Source organism: Catharus ustulatus, chromosome 29 (genome assembly GCF_009819885.2).
Source record: "Catharus ustulatus isolate bCatUst1 chromosome 29, bCatUst1.pri.v2, whole genome shotgun sequence".
In the NCBI taxonomy this organism is placed as follows: Eukaryota; Metazoa; Chordata; class Aves; order Passeriformes; family Turdidae; genus Catharus; species Catharus ustulatus.
The window spans coordinates 4434641-4448779 of NC_046249.1; the positions used below are offsets into that span (position 1 = coordinate 4434641).

At 58.4% G+C, this 14139-nt stretch overlaps 1 protein-coding gene across 2 annotated transcripts; it reads left to right on the forward strand.

Annotated features, from left to right (window-relative positions):
• Positions 1-4623: 4623 nt before the first annotated feature.
• Positions 4624-11912, forward strand: LOC117008523 (acidic leucine-rich nuclear phosphoprotein 32 family member B). Of its 2 annotated transcripts, none has more exons than XM_033082463.1 (7): positions 4624-4751; positions 7478-7627; positions 8071-8193; positions 9147-9345; positions 9565-9686; positions 10055-10109; positions 11291-11912. In XM_033082463.1, the coding sequence occupies exons 1-7, from the start codon at positions 4698-4700 to the stop codon at positions 11377-11379; spliced, it is 792 nt and encodes a 263-aa protein (XP_032938354.1). In that variant the 5' UTR covers positions 4624-4697; the 3' UTR covers positions 11380-11912. The 2 variants fall into 2 exon arrangements, with proteins under 2 accessions (XP_032938354.1, XP_032938355.1); XM_033082464.2 differs by having other exon boundaries at positions 4632-4751; positions 9568-9686.
• The last annotated feature ends 2227 nt before the right edge of the window (positions 11913-14139 follow it).

A 14139-nucleotide genomic window follows, 5' to 3' on the forward strand; every position in this document is an offset into this window, starting at 1 on the left:
TCAGTGAAGTTGGTGCCATCCTTCAGCTCTGCAGATCACTGTACATCCACTGCCCATTCCCAAACTGCCCGAGGGTTTCTGGAGCAAACTGCCTTATCATGGAATCCCAGAATGGTTGGGTTGGAAGGGTCCTTGGAGACCATCCCATTCCAGATTCCATGTAATGCTGTGGGCAGGGACACCTTCCACTGTCCCAGGCTGCTCCAAGTCCTGTCCAGCCTGGCTTTGGGCACTGCCAGGGATCCAGGGGCAGCCACAGCTGCTCTGGGCACCCTGTGCCAGGGCCTGCCCACCCTCCCAGGGAACAATTCCTGCCCAATATCCCATGACAGTGGAAGCCATTCCCTGTGTGTCCTGTCCCTCCAGCCCTTGTCCCCAGTCCCTCTCCAGCTCTCCTGGAGCCCCTTCAGGCCCTGCAAGGGGCTCTCAGCTCTGGATCTCCCTGGAACCTTCTCCAGGTGAGCACCCCCAGCTCTCCTGGCTGCTGGGGATCTCAGCCACCAGGACATCTGGGGATCCTTGTGGCTCTTTGGAGCCGTGCTGAGCAGCTCCTGTGGCACAGCCAGGGCTCCCCAGGGACTCTGAGGAGGCACCGGGCCAGGACCGAAGCAGTTAAACACTGCAAAGCACAGGCCAGTGATGTTGTGTTGTATAACAGACAGATAATACGTTTTTCCCGGCATCTGTGCTCCAGCTTGCCTGAAAAGCTCCAGACCTGAATTTCAACCCGTGTCAGCAGTTCCAGGCCAGCCTCCCAGCGCTGTCACCCGCAGTAAATTACCGGCTTGGCGTTAATCTGCCCGAGCAGAGAACCGAGATCCCTGCAAATGCATCTCACAGACATCCCCGGCAAGCCGCAGCTTTAAAACCCATTGGGGGCAAGCAGAGCAGGGGTTTTATTGGAAAGCAAACATAAAGCTCAGCTCCCGAGGGAGCGCGGCCCAGGGGAGGGGAGATAAAGCCACAGGGGCGGGGGGGACAGGCCATTGTTTGCTACAAAGAACAGGAAACGAGCCTCAAAGGGGACGTGAAAGAACCTTAAAACAAATGCAGATCAGCGAGCGGGGATGGCTCCGAGCATCTCCCGCCTGCGCTGCCCGGAGGGGCTCGGGGTGGGGAGCCGGGACCCCCTCGGGGGCTGGGACCTGTCTCTGCCCCCAGGAGTGGGGCTTGGTGGAGCTGAAAAGGGCCAGAGGAGCCGGGGATCACCCCGAACCACCACTGTGGCCAGGCTCGATGGTTGTAGAATCATCAAATCAAGGAACGGGTTGGGATGGAAAGGACTTTAAAGCTCATCCCTGCCATGGACAGGGACATCTCCCACTGTCCCAGGATGTTCCAAGCCCCCTCTAACCTTATGTTAGACTCGATGATCTTAAAGCTCTTTTCCAACCTAAAAATTTCCATGATTCCAAACCCCTTCCCTGCATCGCCCACGGGATGTGACTGAGCTGCGCAGCGCACTCGAACATCTTCCTTGCTCCAGCCTTGGGCTGCTCTCCTGCTCCTTCAGTGCCCCTGAAACTCATCTCATCCTCCATCCCCTCTGCCCAGCTCCACACAGCCCCAGAACTGGGTGGTTTGGGGTGGTTTGGGGTGTTTTTGGGTGTTTTGGGGCCTTAGGGCCACCCCAAGGAAGGGGAACTGCTGTGTGTCCCACTGGCTGGGAGCTCTCTGGCTGGAGAAACCAAGCTATATTCAGCAAGAAAAGTCACAGAGGTGCCAAAAATGCATTAAAGCCAATTTTTCTACACGGAGATACCCTTTATCTACTCTGAAAAACAGTGGGTTTGGTCCCTTTGGAGTTGAGCCCTTCTGCTGAACACTCTGCCCCTCCCACTGAGAGCAGGCTGGCGTTTGAGCCAGTGGCAGAAATGACCCACAGTGGCCCACAAAGCCATTTCCTGCCATACAAGGCAGGCTGGTGGCCCTGTGCCAGAGGGGACAATGAGGGACGATGGGGCCTGGCCTGTGAGCCCTCATGTTCCTGTTTACTTGGAGCCTTGGTCGTGGATCAGAGAGATTTCTCTGGCTCCTTTTTCAGCAATTTTGAATGCAGTGGCAGGCAGCAGTGCCCAAATCCTGCAGGAATCCTCCTCCTGTGTGGGGTCCCTGGCCTTGGTGGCCCTGTGTCGTGAGGGGGGACCTTCCCCAGCCCTGCAGGGGGTCCCACCAGCTCTGTCACCCCCTGGAAGGACAGCAGGGCCCGAGGCCACCTCCTGGGCCACAGGCAGTGACCGCCCTGCTGGCCCTGTCCTGGCCCCTGTGACGCCAGCAGCATTCCAGGCTCTGCAACTCGTGGCTGCCAGGACGAGCCCAGGGCTCTGTGTGCTCCTGTCACACGAGGGAAGGGAAAAACATCACCCAGCCCTGCAGTGACGGGGAGTTCCCGCTGTTATCTCGTCCTTCCTTCAGCCCAGAGCCCGACCAACACCCTGCCTTTATCAGCCTGGCCTGCAGGCAGGCACAGCCTGGGCTGGGCTGGGGCAGGGGCCGGCCAGGGGGACACCAGTGGGGCACTGGGGACAGAAAAGTGGCACTGGGGACAGGAAAGTGGCACTGGGGACAGGAATGTGGCCCTGGGAATGGGAATGTGGCGCTGGAGACGGCAAAGTGGCACTGAGGACAGAAACATGGCACTGAGGGTGGGAATGTGGCAGTGAGGACAAGAACATGGCACTGGGGATAGAAAAGTGGCACTGGGGACAGGAAAGTGGCACTGAGAACAGGAACATGGCACTGAGGATGGGAGTGTGGCAGTGGGGACAACAAAGTGGCACTGGGGACAGGAAAGTGGCCCTAGGAATGGGAATGTGGCAGTGAGGGCAAGAACATGGCACTGGGGATACAAAAGTGGCACTGGGGACAGGAAAGTGGCCCTGGGAATGGGAAAATGGAATGGAGAATGTGGCACTGGAGACGGAATGTGGCACTGGAGACAGCAAAGTGGCACTGAGACAGGAACATGGCACCAAGGACAAGAACACAGCACTGGGGTCAGGAACATGGCACCAAGGATGGGAAAGTTACTCTGGGAATGGGAATGTGGCAGTCATGACAAAAACTTGGCACTGGGAATGGGAATGTGGCACTGGGACAGCAAAGCTGCACTGGGGACAGTAAAGTGGCACTGGGGACAGGAACATGGCATCAGAGAATTGTTGAGGTTGAAAAAGCCCTCTGAGATCCTCAAGTCCAACCATGACATCAGCACTGCCAAGGCCACCACTAATCCAAGTCCCCAAGTGCCACATCCACTCCTTGTTTGACCACCCCCAGGGATGGTGACTCCAGCACTGCCATGGGCAGCTGTGCCAGTCTCTGACCTCCCTTTCTGGGAAGGAATTTCTCCTGATCTCCAACCTAAACCTCCCCTGGAGCAGCTTGAGGTTGTTTCCTCCTGTCCTGTGCTTTGGACTCAGGAGAAGAGCCTGAGCCCCACCTGGCTGCACCCTCAGGGCTCAGGAAGTTGCCAGAGGCACCTGGGGGTGGGAGCAGGGAGTGGAGAAGGGATTGTGGTGCCCGGGGATGGGAACAGTGCTCACCATGCCTGGAGTTGGGAATGTGGCTCTGGAGACTGGAACACAGTACTGGAGACTGGAACACAGTGCTTGAGGATGGGAATGTGGCTCTGGAGAAGGAACCATGGTATCTGGGAATGGGAATGTGGCTCTGGAGAAGGAACCATGGTGCTTGAGGATAGGAATGCCGTGCTGGAGAGTGGAACACAGTGCCTGGGGATGGGAACACGGTGTTGTGGACAGGAATGTGGCACTGGAGACTGGAACACAGTGCCTGGGGATGGCAACAAGGCCCTTGAGGATGGCAACATGGCTCTGAAGATGGAAACATGGTGCTGGAGGAGGAACCATGGTACCTGGGGATGGGAAGGTGGCTCTGGAGGAGGAACTGTGGTGTTTGGAACACAGCACTGGAGACCAGAACACCATGCCTGGGGTGGGAAATGTGGAACACACCACTGGAGACTGGAACACAATGCCTGGTGTGGGAACATGGTGATTGAGGTTGGGAATGTGGAGATGGGACCATGACTCTGGGGATGGAACTGTGCTACCTGGGCATGGAAAAGTGGCTCTGGAGAAGAAATCATGGTTATTGAGGACAGGAACATGGTGCTGGAGACTGCAACACAGAACCTGGAGATGGAAATGTGGCTCTGGAGATGGGAACAAGCTGCTGGAGAAGGAACCATGGTACCTGGGGTTGGGAATGTTGTTGTGGAGGAGGAACCATGGTGCTTGGAGACTGGAACACAGCATGAGGATCGGAATGTGGCGCTGCAGATGGGAACATGGTGCCTGGGGACAGAAACGTGCCTCCGGAACGTGGCACCCCCGGCGGGCACAGAGCTCCGAGACCGCGGCCGTGCGGTGCCGGGACTCGAACCCGGGGTACCGGGACTCGAACCCGCGGTACCGGGACTCGAACCCGCGGTGCCGGGACTCGAACCCGCGGGCTCGGGGCGGTGCCGGCAGGGGGCGCTGCCGCGCGCGGGCGGGGGGGGCGCGGCGCGCGCGCCTTTGTTGCCGTTGGCGCCTCTTCCTGCGCCGGGCGGCGGCGCGCGCGGGCGGGGGCGGGAGCGCGAGCGCGGCGGGGCCGGGAGCGGCGGCGGCACCGGGGGAGCGGCACCGGGAGCGCAGCGCGGCTCGGGCTCGGCGGAGCGGAGCGGCGGGAGCATGGAGATGGAGAGGCGCTTGACGCTGGAGCTGCGCAACAAGAAGCCGAGCGAGGTGCGGCGGGGAGCGGGGCGGCACGTGCTGCGGGGGGGTGGTGGTGGTGGTGGTGGGAGAGCGGCCCGCGGGGGTCCCGCACGGCGGGGACCGGGCGGGTTTGGCGGGGTGGGCACGGGGTGGGCGCGGCGGGCGCGGAGCGCGGCGCTGGCGGCGGCGGGAGCGCTCCCGCCCGGCCCGCAGCCCCGGCATGGCGGCGCGCACGTGCGCGGCGGGGCCCGCCCGCACCGGGGCCGCGCTGGAGGCGGCGGGGCCCGGCCCGGCCGGTCTGGCCCGCAGAGGGGCTCGGGGGGCAGCGGGGCGGGCAGGGCCGGGCCGGGCCGGGCCAGGCCCCGCCGGAGTCAGCGGGCCCGGGCCGGGGCGGCCCCGCGCGGCCATGGCGGCTCGGCCATGTTAGCGGGGCCCGGACGGGCCCGGAGCGGCTCCCGCGGCTGCTCCGCCCGGGGAAGGGTCCGGGGCTGCGGGGATCAACCTTCAGTGCCGCTGGGGCCGCCCGTTCCCCTCCGCTGGCGGCCGCGGGGCCGGGCCCAGCGCTCCGGGGCCGCCTCATGCCCGGGTCTTCTCCTCCGGCCGCCCCTTCCTGGATCTTCCCTTTCCCTCGATCTGGCTGCTGCACTTTCCCTGGCTCTCCCCAGCCCCGCTCCCTTTCCCTGGCTCTCCCCAGCCCCGCTTCCTTTCCCTGGCTCTCCCCAGCCCCGCTCCCTCTCCCTGGCTCTCCCCGCTCCCTCTCCCTGGCTCTCCCCGCTCCCTCTCCCTGGCTCTCCCCGCTCCCTCTCCCTGGCTCTCCCCGCTCCCTTTCCCTGGCTCTCCCGAGCCCCACTCCCTTTCCCTGGCTCTCCCATCCCCGCTGGGCCGTGCCGGTCCCTCCCTAGCCCCGAGTGTTCCCTCGGTGTCGTGGCAGCTGCGGGCTGTGGAACCGAGCACGGTGCTGAGCGGGGCTTTGGGTGGAGATTAACGCGGCTCCGTGCATGGCGAGGGGATTTGCAGGGCAGGAGGAGCTGCCGGGCCCCGTGGAGCGAGGCCAGGAACTGCAGAGGCAGCGGGGTCAGGGCTGGCTGTCCCTGTGTGTCCCGGGACCTGCTGTACCTGCAGCGTGTCCTGGGCTGTCAGAAAGGGCCCGCTCTGGGGTAGAGCTGGGCTTGGCTGGGTTAGGCACAGCTCACCCAGAGCACCTGGGGCTGCCCCTGGATCCCTGGCAGTGTCTAAGGCCAGGCTGGACAGGGTTTGGAGCAGCCTGGGACAGTGAAGGTGTCCCTGCCATGGCAGGGGTGGCACTGGATAAACTTTGAAGTCCCTTCCAACCCGAACCATTCCAGGATTCCACGATAACCTGGTGGAGTTCAGACTCACCACACAACACAGCAGCAGCCACCCATGTCTCGCCTTTGCCACCTTTACATCCACACAGTGACAATCTCAGTTTGGTTGGAACCTTTTCTGCTCTGTTGGGAGTAAAACACTCTCGGCTCCAAAACTTCTGGCGGAGCCTCAACTCAAACCCCCAAGCAGCGATTCCACTTGAGGAGTTTGAAGCGATAATTCATTCTGAGCTTGTGCTGTGAAGGTGGCAAAGATGGCACAGCAGCCCCCAGACTCTCCCTCTGGAAGGCAGGGTGGTTTTAAAATGATTCCCTAATAGTTGGCTGATGTGAGCAGGAGAGGTAAAATGGGAGTGCTGCGAAGGAGGAATTTGGAGAGCGCCACGAGCCTTCTGGCCAAGGCTCATTTTTGCATCTTACTGTCAAGAATGTGTGGGGTAAAAGCAGGTTTTGGAAGTGGTTTGTGAGGGCTGGGGCTGTGTCTGGGGGGACAGGGGTGTCTCCCCTCAGGTGTTTGGGGGCAGCAGTTCCATGCTTGGTGGTCCTGGTGGCACAGGGGGGTTGATTCCTTCGTGTGCTGAATTCCTGCCTGGTCCCAAAGGCTCCTGGATGTGGAATCCGTGCTGGGCACGGTGTCTGGTGCCATCAGTGGCCTTGTGTCACCAGCCTGAGGTGTTGAGCTCATGTGCTGAGCCCTGCCCAGGCACCTGTCACCTTGCTGGATGCCATCACAGGGAGGTCAATCCTCTGGGGACAGGTTTTCAGTGCCCCAGTGGTGTGGGGGACAAACTGGGAGGGGACAAACCCAGCTGACCTTGTTTGGTCCCTGGTCAGCGGAGCCTGAAGTGACTCTCAGAGCTTTATTGATGTGTTGGGATGTGACCTCATGGTTCCAACCCCCTGCCTGCTGCTTCCTGGAGGAGGGGACCTTGGTGGGGACAGCAGGAGCGAGTTGGTGGCTTGTGCTTAGAGAGTGAAACCCCAGCCACGGTGAGGGACTGTCACCAAAAGTTATTTGGCTTTAAATTTGAGTGAGGAGGAGCTGGAGGCAGAGCCACGCTCTGGATGTTGGGGAATGTCACCTTGAGAGGCAGGAGGGACCATGGCAGGGGTGGTGACAGTGTGGGTGTCCCTGTGACAGTGTGGGTGTCCCTGTGTCGGGGTGGTGACAGTGTGGGTGTCCCTGTTCCAGGGGGTGTGGAAGTGTGGGTGTCCCTGTGCCAGGTGTGGTGACAGTGTGGGTGTCCCTGTGACAGTGTGGTGGTCCCTGTGACAGTGTGGGTGTCCCTGTGCCAGGGATGGTGACAGTGTGATGTCCCTGTGGCAGGGGTGGTGACAGTGTTGGTGTCCCTGTGACAGTGTGGTGTCCCTGTGCAGGGATAATGACAGTGTGGTGTCCCTGTGCAGGTGAAGGAGCTGGTCCTGGATAACTGTCGCTCAGAGGATGGCAAGGTGGTCGGTCTCTCCTCAGACTTTGAGAACCTGGAGTTCCTCAGCATGATCAACATCAACCTGCTGTCCGTGTCCAACCTCCCCAAACTCAACAAGCTCCGGAAGGTGAGTCAGGCTCTGCTCCCATCCCCAGCAGCCCTTGGCCTTGTGCTGCCCCTGCTGGCAGCTGCTTTTCCTGTATTTGCCAGAAAAAGGCCTTTGAATTTTGCTCTTTGCTCATTATCTGAACAAGTGAGAGGGGTCAGTTTAAATGTGCTACAAAACCCTTCTGAGCTCCTCAGTGTTTGGTGCCCGTCCTCTCTTCCTTTTTTGCTCTTGTGCTGCTGTCAGAAGCTTCGTGGCACCATAAATATGTTGGATTTTGAAGCAGCATGGGGGTGGCTGGCAGTGCTGTGACCCTGTGGGGAAGGGGTTTTAAGGGCAAACTTGACCTGCTGCTCTGTGAGCTGAAATTTGGGTGCTTGCTGTAGCACAGTTCTCAGGGCAATTTCCTTCCCTGTATCACGAGCTGAAACACTTGGTGACCATGTGATATTCCCTCCCTTCAGCTGGAGCTGAGTGATAATAGGATTTCTGGTGGCCTTGAAGTTCTAGCAGAGAAAACTCCCAACCTGACACACTTGAACCTAAGTGGCAACAAGATCAAAGACATCAATACCCTGGAGCCCTTGGTGAGTGGAGGCTGTGCTGGAATCCCAGGGATGACATTTCCTTTGGGGAATGGGGCTGTGCAGCAGGAATCCAACGTCTTGGTAACTGTTCCAACAGCACTTCGTGGTTCTGATGGGAACAGATTTGATCCCAGTTTGAGGCTGGGCCAGTAGTTAATGGCTCCTCAGTCTGGAAAAGCAGCAGCCAGTTGCTAAAAGAAGCGTGAAATGGGGCTGGATGAGTAAAACTGTGGATGCTCAGTGCCCAGCTGAGAAGGGACCAGGAAAGGTTGGAGGCAGTTGGAGGTAGGTGGCACCTGGGGTGTCATGGAATGAGGTAACTGGACAGCAGTGAAGGCATCTGTCACATCAGCCTGAAGGTTCTGCTGTGACAGCACTGCAGGGTCTCGTTCCCACAGTGCTCAGTGGGGCTGGAAAAGGCCTCTGAGGCTCCATCTGAGCTGCCCCAGGGAGGCTCTTGCTGTGAGGGACACCTGAAAGGCTTGACACAGGGTATTTGTCTCATTGGCTGCTTTGTGCATCCATTCCCTCCAGAAGGAATTTGGGATTGTTTTGCTCCTCCTTTCCTTGGCGTGGTGCCTGCTGTGATGGCCTGAGCTGGGCTGTGTGTGCCAAGGGCACCCAGGCTGCAGCTCTCCCTGAGCTCTGCCTGATATTTTGAGCAGGATGAGTCCAACTCAGCTGCTCCTGAGCTTGCTGGGCCTCTTCAGAAGAAAAAAAAAGATTTGCAAATACACAGGGAGTTTGTTCCAGAAAGGGAAGCCAGGACAGAGGAGCTGGACAGAAATTTTCTGTGCCCACAATGAGCAGGAGCAGTGAGTCCTCTCCATCTGAGCAGCATGTGGGGCAGAACCACTTCTGTGCTGGACCTGGGGAGTGCCCCAGCCACACTTCCTCGGCTGCCTGATCTTCAGACTGTGCTGTAAATAATCTTAACCAATTGATTTTTGCAGAAAAAGTTGCCAAACCTCCGCAGCCTGGACCTGTTCAACTGCGAGGTGACGATGCTGATCAACTACCGGGAGAGCGTGTTCGCCCTCCTGCCCCAGCTCACCTACCTGGATGGCTTCGATGCAGACGAGCAGGAGGCCCCTGACTCAGACCCTGAAGCAGATGGGGATGCACTGGAAGATGATTATGAGAATGGGGAAGGTGAGGATTTTTTTTCTCCTGCTGGGCAGCCCCTTTTGTACTTCTGGGGCTTGGCCCTGGAGCAGGGAGGGGCTGGGGGGATTTGCTGGGGGGTGACAGGGCTTGGTGCTGTCCCTCCTCATCCTCTGTGAGCCTCACCTGCTGCTCACACAGCACTGAGGGGTGAGGGGTGGCTGGGTTTGGGAACTGGGGCACTTCCCTCCCTCCCCGTTTTGGTAGAAGGTGAGGAAGAGGAGGATGATGAGGAGGAAGATGATTTGGATGAAGAAGTCATTGATGATGAAGAAGATGAAGACGATGATCTGGAAGGTGAAGAGGAGGAGGATGGAGTAGATGATGAGGTGAGGCTGTCACTGGTTCAGCACCAGGTCGTGTGTTTGTCCCTTGTCTGGTGTCCCAGGAGCCTGTCTGGGGACAGATCTCAGCAGTTTGCCATCTCAGATCTCAGCAGTTTGCCATCCACTCGGGCTTTTTCCCTGCACTCTGGACTCCTGAGAGTCAAAAACTCCAAAGAATTTTCCAGTTCAGTCTTGGCCTGGCACTTGCCATGGCTCTCAGTGATGGATCCGTGCAGCCCCATCCCCTTGGAGAACCAGCAGCTCCTCCTGCCACCCCCAGGCTTCAGTGGGGTGGGAGAGGGGAAGGAAGACTGGGATTGCTGCACATGGAGTTGTGGTTCTTGCAACAAAACCTCTTGTTTTTACTCCAGGAGGAAGATGAGGAAGAAGATGGTGAGGAGGATGAAGAAGATGAAGCTGAGGAGGGTGAGTTGAGTCCTAACAATCCAATTTCTTGCAGAGCTCTCTCAACAGTCAAATGTTTGGTGTTTTTGGAGCTTCCTCAGCCTCAGTGCAGGGCTGTTGTTGCTGCAGCTTTTCTGCCCAAGCTGGTGCTGAGCAGTGTCATCATCAGGGGTCACACAGGGAGGGAAAGGGGTCTCAGGATCTCCAAATTCCAGCCATGCCAGGTAATTCTGGGAAATGTGAGAGGTCAGCTGCTTAGAAAAGCAGATCTGGGAACTGATGGGCCCTGCAGGAGCAGGGCTTCTGTCACAGGAGGGTGTGAGGGACATTCCTGTCGTCATCTTAGACCTGAGCTTGGGGCAAGGCTCCTCTGGTTGTAACAAACATAAACACCCAGATGGAAGCTGACAGAACATTGTAGCTGGTGTGAATTCAAACAGTCTTGGATAGAATCATGGAATTGTTAAGGTTGGGAAATCCTGCTAACACTGAGTCCAACACCACCGTGTTCACCACTGACCCCTGGCTCCAGGTGCCACATACACACTTCTATGAGCAGTTGCAGGGCTGGTGATTCCACCACTGCCCTGGGCAGCCTGTGCCAATGCCTGACCACCTTCTTGAAGGAATTTTTCCTGGTATCCCATCTGAACCTCACATGGAGCTCCTAGAGGCCATTTCCTCTTACCCTGTCGCTTGTTATCAGGGACAGGACTGACCCCCCCAGCTGTCCCCCCCTGGCAGGGAGTTGTGCAGAGCCACATGTTCCCCCCTGAGCCTCCTTTTCTCCAGGCTGAGCCCCTTTCCAGCTCCCTCAGCCCCTCCTGGGGCTCCAGCTCCATTCCCTTCCCTGGACATGCTCCAGCCCCTTCAGGTCCTTCTTGTCAGGAGGGTCCCAAACTGCCCCAGCATTTGAGGCCTCAGCAGTGTCAGCACAGGTCAGGAGTGCCTCAATTCTGCAGATACTGTGTTTTTGAGGATGCTCAACAACAACAACAAAAAAAATCCCCTTTTCAGCTGTTATACAGGATGCTTGGAGGGCAGAGAAAGTTGTTGGTGTCTCAAAAAAAGCCCGCGAGGAGCAGGGCAGGTGGATCTGCTCCCAAATGGTGCCAGTCTGTCCCCTGCTTGCTCCCAACTCCACAGCTCAGCTGCTGTTCCCTGGGCTGGCTGGAAGAGTGAATCCCCCCCTCTCTTTGCAGACCATCCATGTGGGGTGAAGAGAAAACGAAGTCTAGAGGATGAAGGAGAAGAAGATGCAGAGGATGAAGAGGATGATGAGGATGACTGATCCCAGCGAGCCAATCAGTTTTACAGACTCTGACTGTGCTTGTCTTAACCTCCCCGTTGTGTCTGTGTGAGACTGTAAATCCCTGTCTCCTCCTCCTCCTCCCCCTTTGTATGGCTGCAGCGTCCACAATATATTTTTTTAAGATTTAGAATACTGTAGGCATTCAGGGGAATCTTCCATACAAGGCTCACTTTTTTCTCACAAGTATCTCATGACCAAAGGCTTTTCTCCGTTCGGTGGTTTGTGCAGCAGCTTGCAAAAAAAAAAAAAAAAAATCAAACAAAAAAACAAAAAAAGGAAAAAAAAATCAAAAAAAGAGAAAAAATCTCCTCCTTAGGGTATCTGTGTGTCCGAAATCAGCTGTGCCACACTGGACCCAGAGCTCCAGCTCACACCCTGCCAGCACAGAAGGCCTTTGCCACCCTCGTGCCCTCAGCCCAGGGCTGAAGACGCTTTTTGAGCCATCTCGGGTGCAAAATCTGGTTCATCTCCGTGGACTCAGAATGATCCCTGAGGGTGTCTCAGATCTGAAATCATGGTGATGTGATCTCTGGACATGCTTGAAGATGCTTTAGTGCTGGGGATGGGGGTGCCTGGGGTTTTGGGGAGAGGGAGGGAGGGAGGGGCTGCTTGCATGACCTGGTACCTCTGCCGATGCACCTTGCAGTAGCCCTGCACTTGCTTTCCTATTTGTTTTATAAACTGGAACATTTTTCCCATTGGCCACCTAAGGCCCATCCCTTGGGCTGTCCCAGCTGAGGGGACTTTTGTCCAAGGGGCTTTTGTGGCCGTGTCAGCTGCGGGGAGGCTCCCGGTGGCCTGCAGCAGCTTTGGGAAGGGATAGGGAATGCAGGTGAGGGGATACTGCTCCTCCATCCGCCTCCATTTCACACTGTACAGCCCTGTGCAGCCACGATCACTGTGATGCTCCTGCAGCCCGTGTTAGCCTGTAAATTCTCAGGGTCCTTCTGCCAGCCAGTGCCACCTCTGCACAGCCCCGGTGCCAGCCTGGCCTGGGCATCCCCCTCCTCCTCCTCCCCTTCCCAGCACGGAACAGAACTGCAGCTCCTCCCTCGTGTCCCTGCTCTGGGGGTGCCACTGAGCTGGCTGGAGGGAGGGTTTGGGGAAGCCAGGCAGGTGCAGCACTCCCATCCCCATTCCCTCGTTCCCCCTGAGCCCAGAGGTGTCCGGGCAGGGCAGCACATCCCTGGGTGGGGCAGGCTGGGGACAGCGCTGTGCTGCTGCCCGGGGTGCAGACAAGCACTGGCACTTTGTGGCATTCCCGCTGCGTGCTCCGGGTGCTCCGTGTGCCCCCGGGGCCGAGGCTCCAGCCCTGCCCTCCCCGGGGGTGTGGGGGGTGTTTGTGCAGCACATCCCCGGTCCTGTCGCTTCGTTCTCGCTGGTGTCTCTTGCATTGTACAGTCGCTGTGACCATTCGGAGATGAACTAATCCTGTAAAATGCAAACTGAGTAACTTATAAATGTTTAAGGAATTTAAAAAAAAAAGAAAAAGTCAGAGCAGCAGTTACTTCTAATTTTTTTTCCCTGCATTTTTAGCAGACCGTATGGATTTTATATTAGCCTAGTAACTGTCAGGTTTTGATTGGTCAGACTAGTCCCAGAAATAAGAATCTCCAGCCCTTTTGTATCTTTTGTTACAAAATTTGGATAAAACTTTAATAAATACTTCAGTTTTTAAAAATCTATTGCAATGGAGCTTGTCTTGGCTGCCTCTGCTTCGGGAACAGCCAGGAATGCTCAGAGTGGAACTTAGGGGCAGGTTTGGGTTTCTCCTGGAGCAGGGAGCTGTCCCTGTCCCTGGGAGGGCTGGGTTGGGCTCAACCTGGGCTGGTGGGCACAGAGTGGGGGCTCTGCTCTGGGGTGGGCTCCCAGCACGATGAGGGCTGCAGGAGGGGACCTTGGAGGGGACCCAGAGCCGGATCCAGGGTCAGGGAGAGCTTGGGAAGGGTCTCCCTCCTGCCTTTTGGGGTGGGCACCTGCCCTGGGGGAGGCAGGGGAGTGTTCAGTGGGCAGGGTGGGCTGGGGGCTGTGCCAGCTGGGGTTGGGGGCTGAGCTGTGCCCCGCTTTGGGGGCTCAGGGTCCCTCCCCTGGGGGTGCTCTGTGACCCCGTGCTGGCTCTGAGCTGTCACTCTGTCAGGTCTCAGCAGCTCAGGGACTCTTCAGGGTGTCCCTCCCGCTGTTCAGGGCCCGAGGGAACTGGGCTGGACTGGGGAGGGCACGGTCCCAACTCAGGGGAGCTGCAGGAGAGAGCTGGGGCATCCTGGCGTGCTGCTCACCCTGAGCAGGGAGGGCAGCAGGAGGAAGGGGATGGCAGTGAGAGGAAGGGATGGCAGGAGAAGGAAGGAAGGGATGGCAGTAAGAGGAAGGGATGGCAGGAGAAGGAAGGAAGGGATGACAGTGAGAGGAAGGGATGGCAGGAGGAGGAAGGAAGGAAGGGATGCCCACCCCACCCAGGTGGCCATTGGACCTTTCTGAGCCCCATCGCGGTGTTTGTGGCCCCTCCCAGGGCTGGCAGCAGAGCAGGGGGTGCGGGCTCTCCCATCCCTCCCATCCCTCGCTCCCAGCCAGGGCTGGTGTGGGCACCAGCAGGTCCCAGCACGCCTCCCCTCAAACCAGTTTGCAGCAAACTTTTCACCCCGCTGGGCTGGGACCGGCAGAGCGGGACTGGGGAGCCCCAGGGAGCTCCCACGGGGGGTGCAGGGGGTGCAGCCCCCCCGGCCCCTGCCCCTCCCCACGGCT

Coding starts and splice junctions, on each gene's coding strand:
- LOC117008523 (XM_033082463.1), top strand. CDS start 4,698: ATGGAGATGGAGAGGCGCTTGACGCTGGAGCTGCGCAACAAGAAGCCG. Junction 4,752..7,477: donor GCAACAAGAAGCCGAGCGAG/GTGCGGCGGGGA, acceptor GTCCCTGTGCAG/GTGAAGGAGCTGGTCCTGGA. Junction 8,194..9,146: donor TCAATACCCTGGAGCCCTTG/GTGAGTGGAGGC, acceptor TGATTTTTGCAG/AAAAAGTTGCCAAACCTCCG.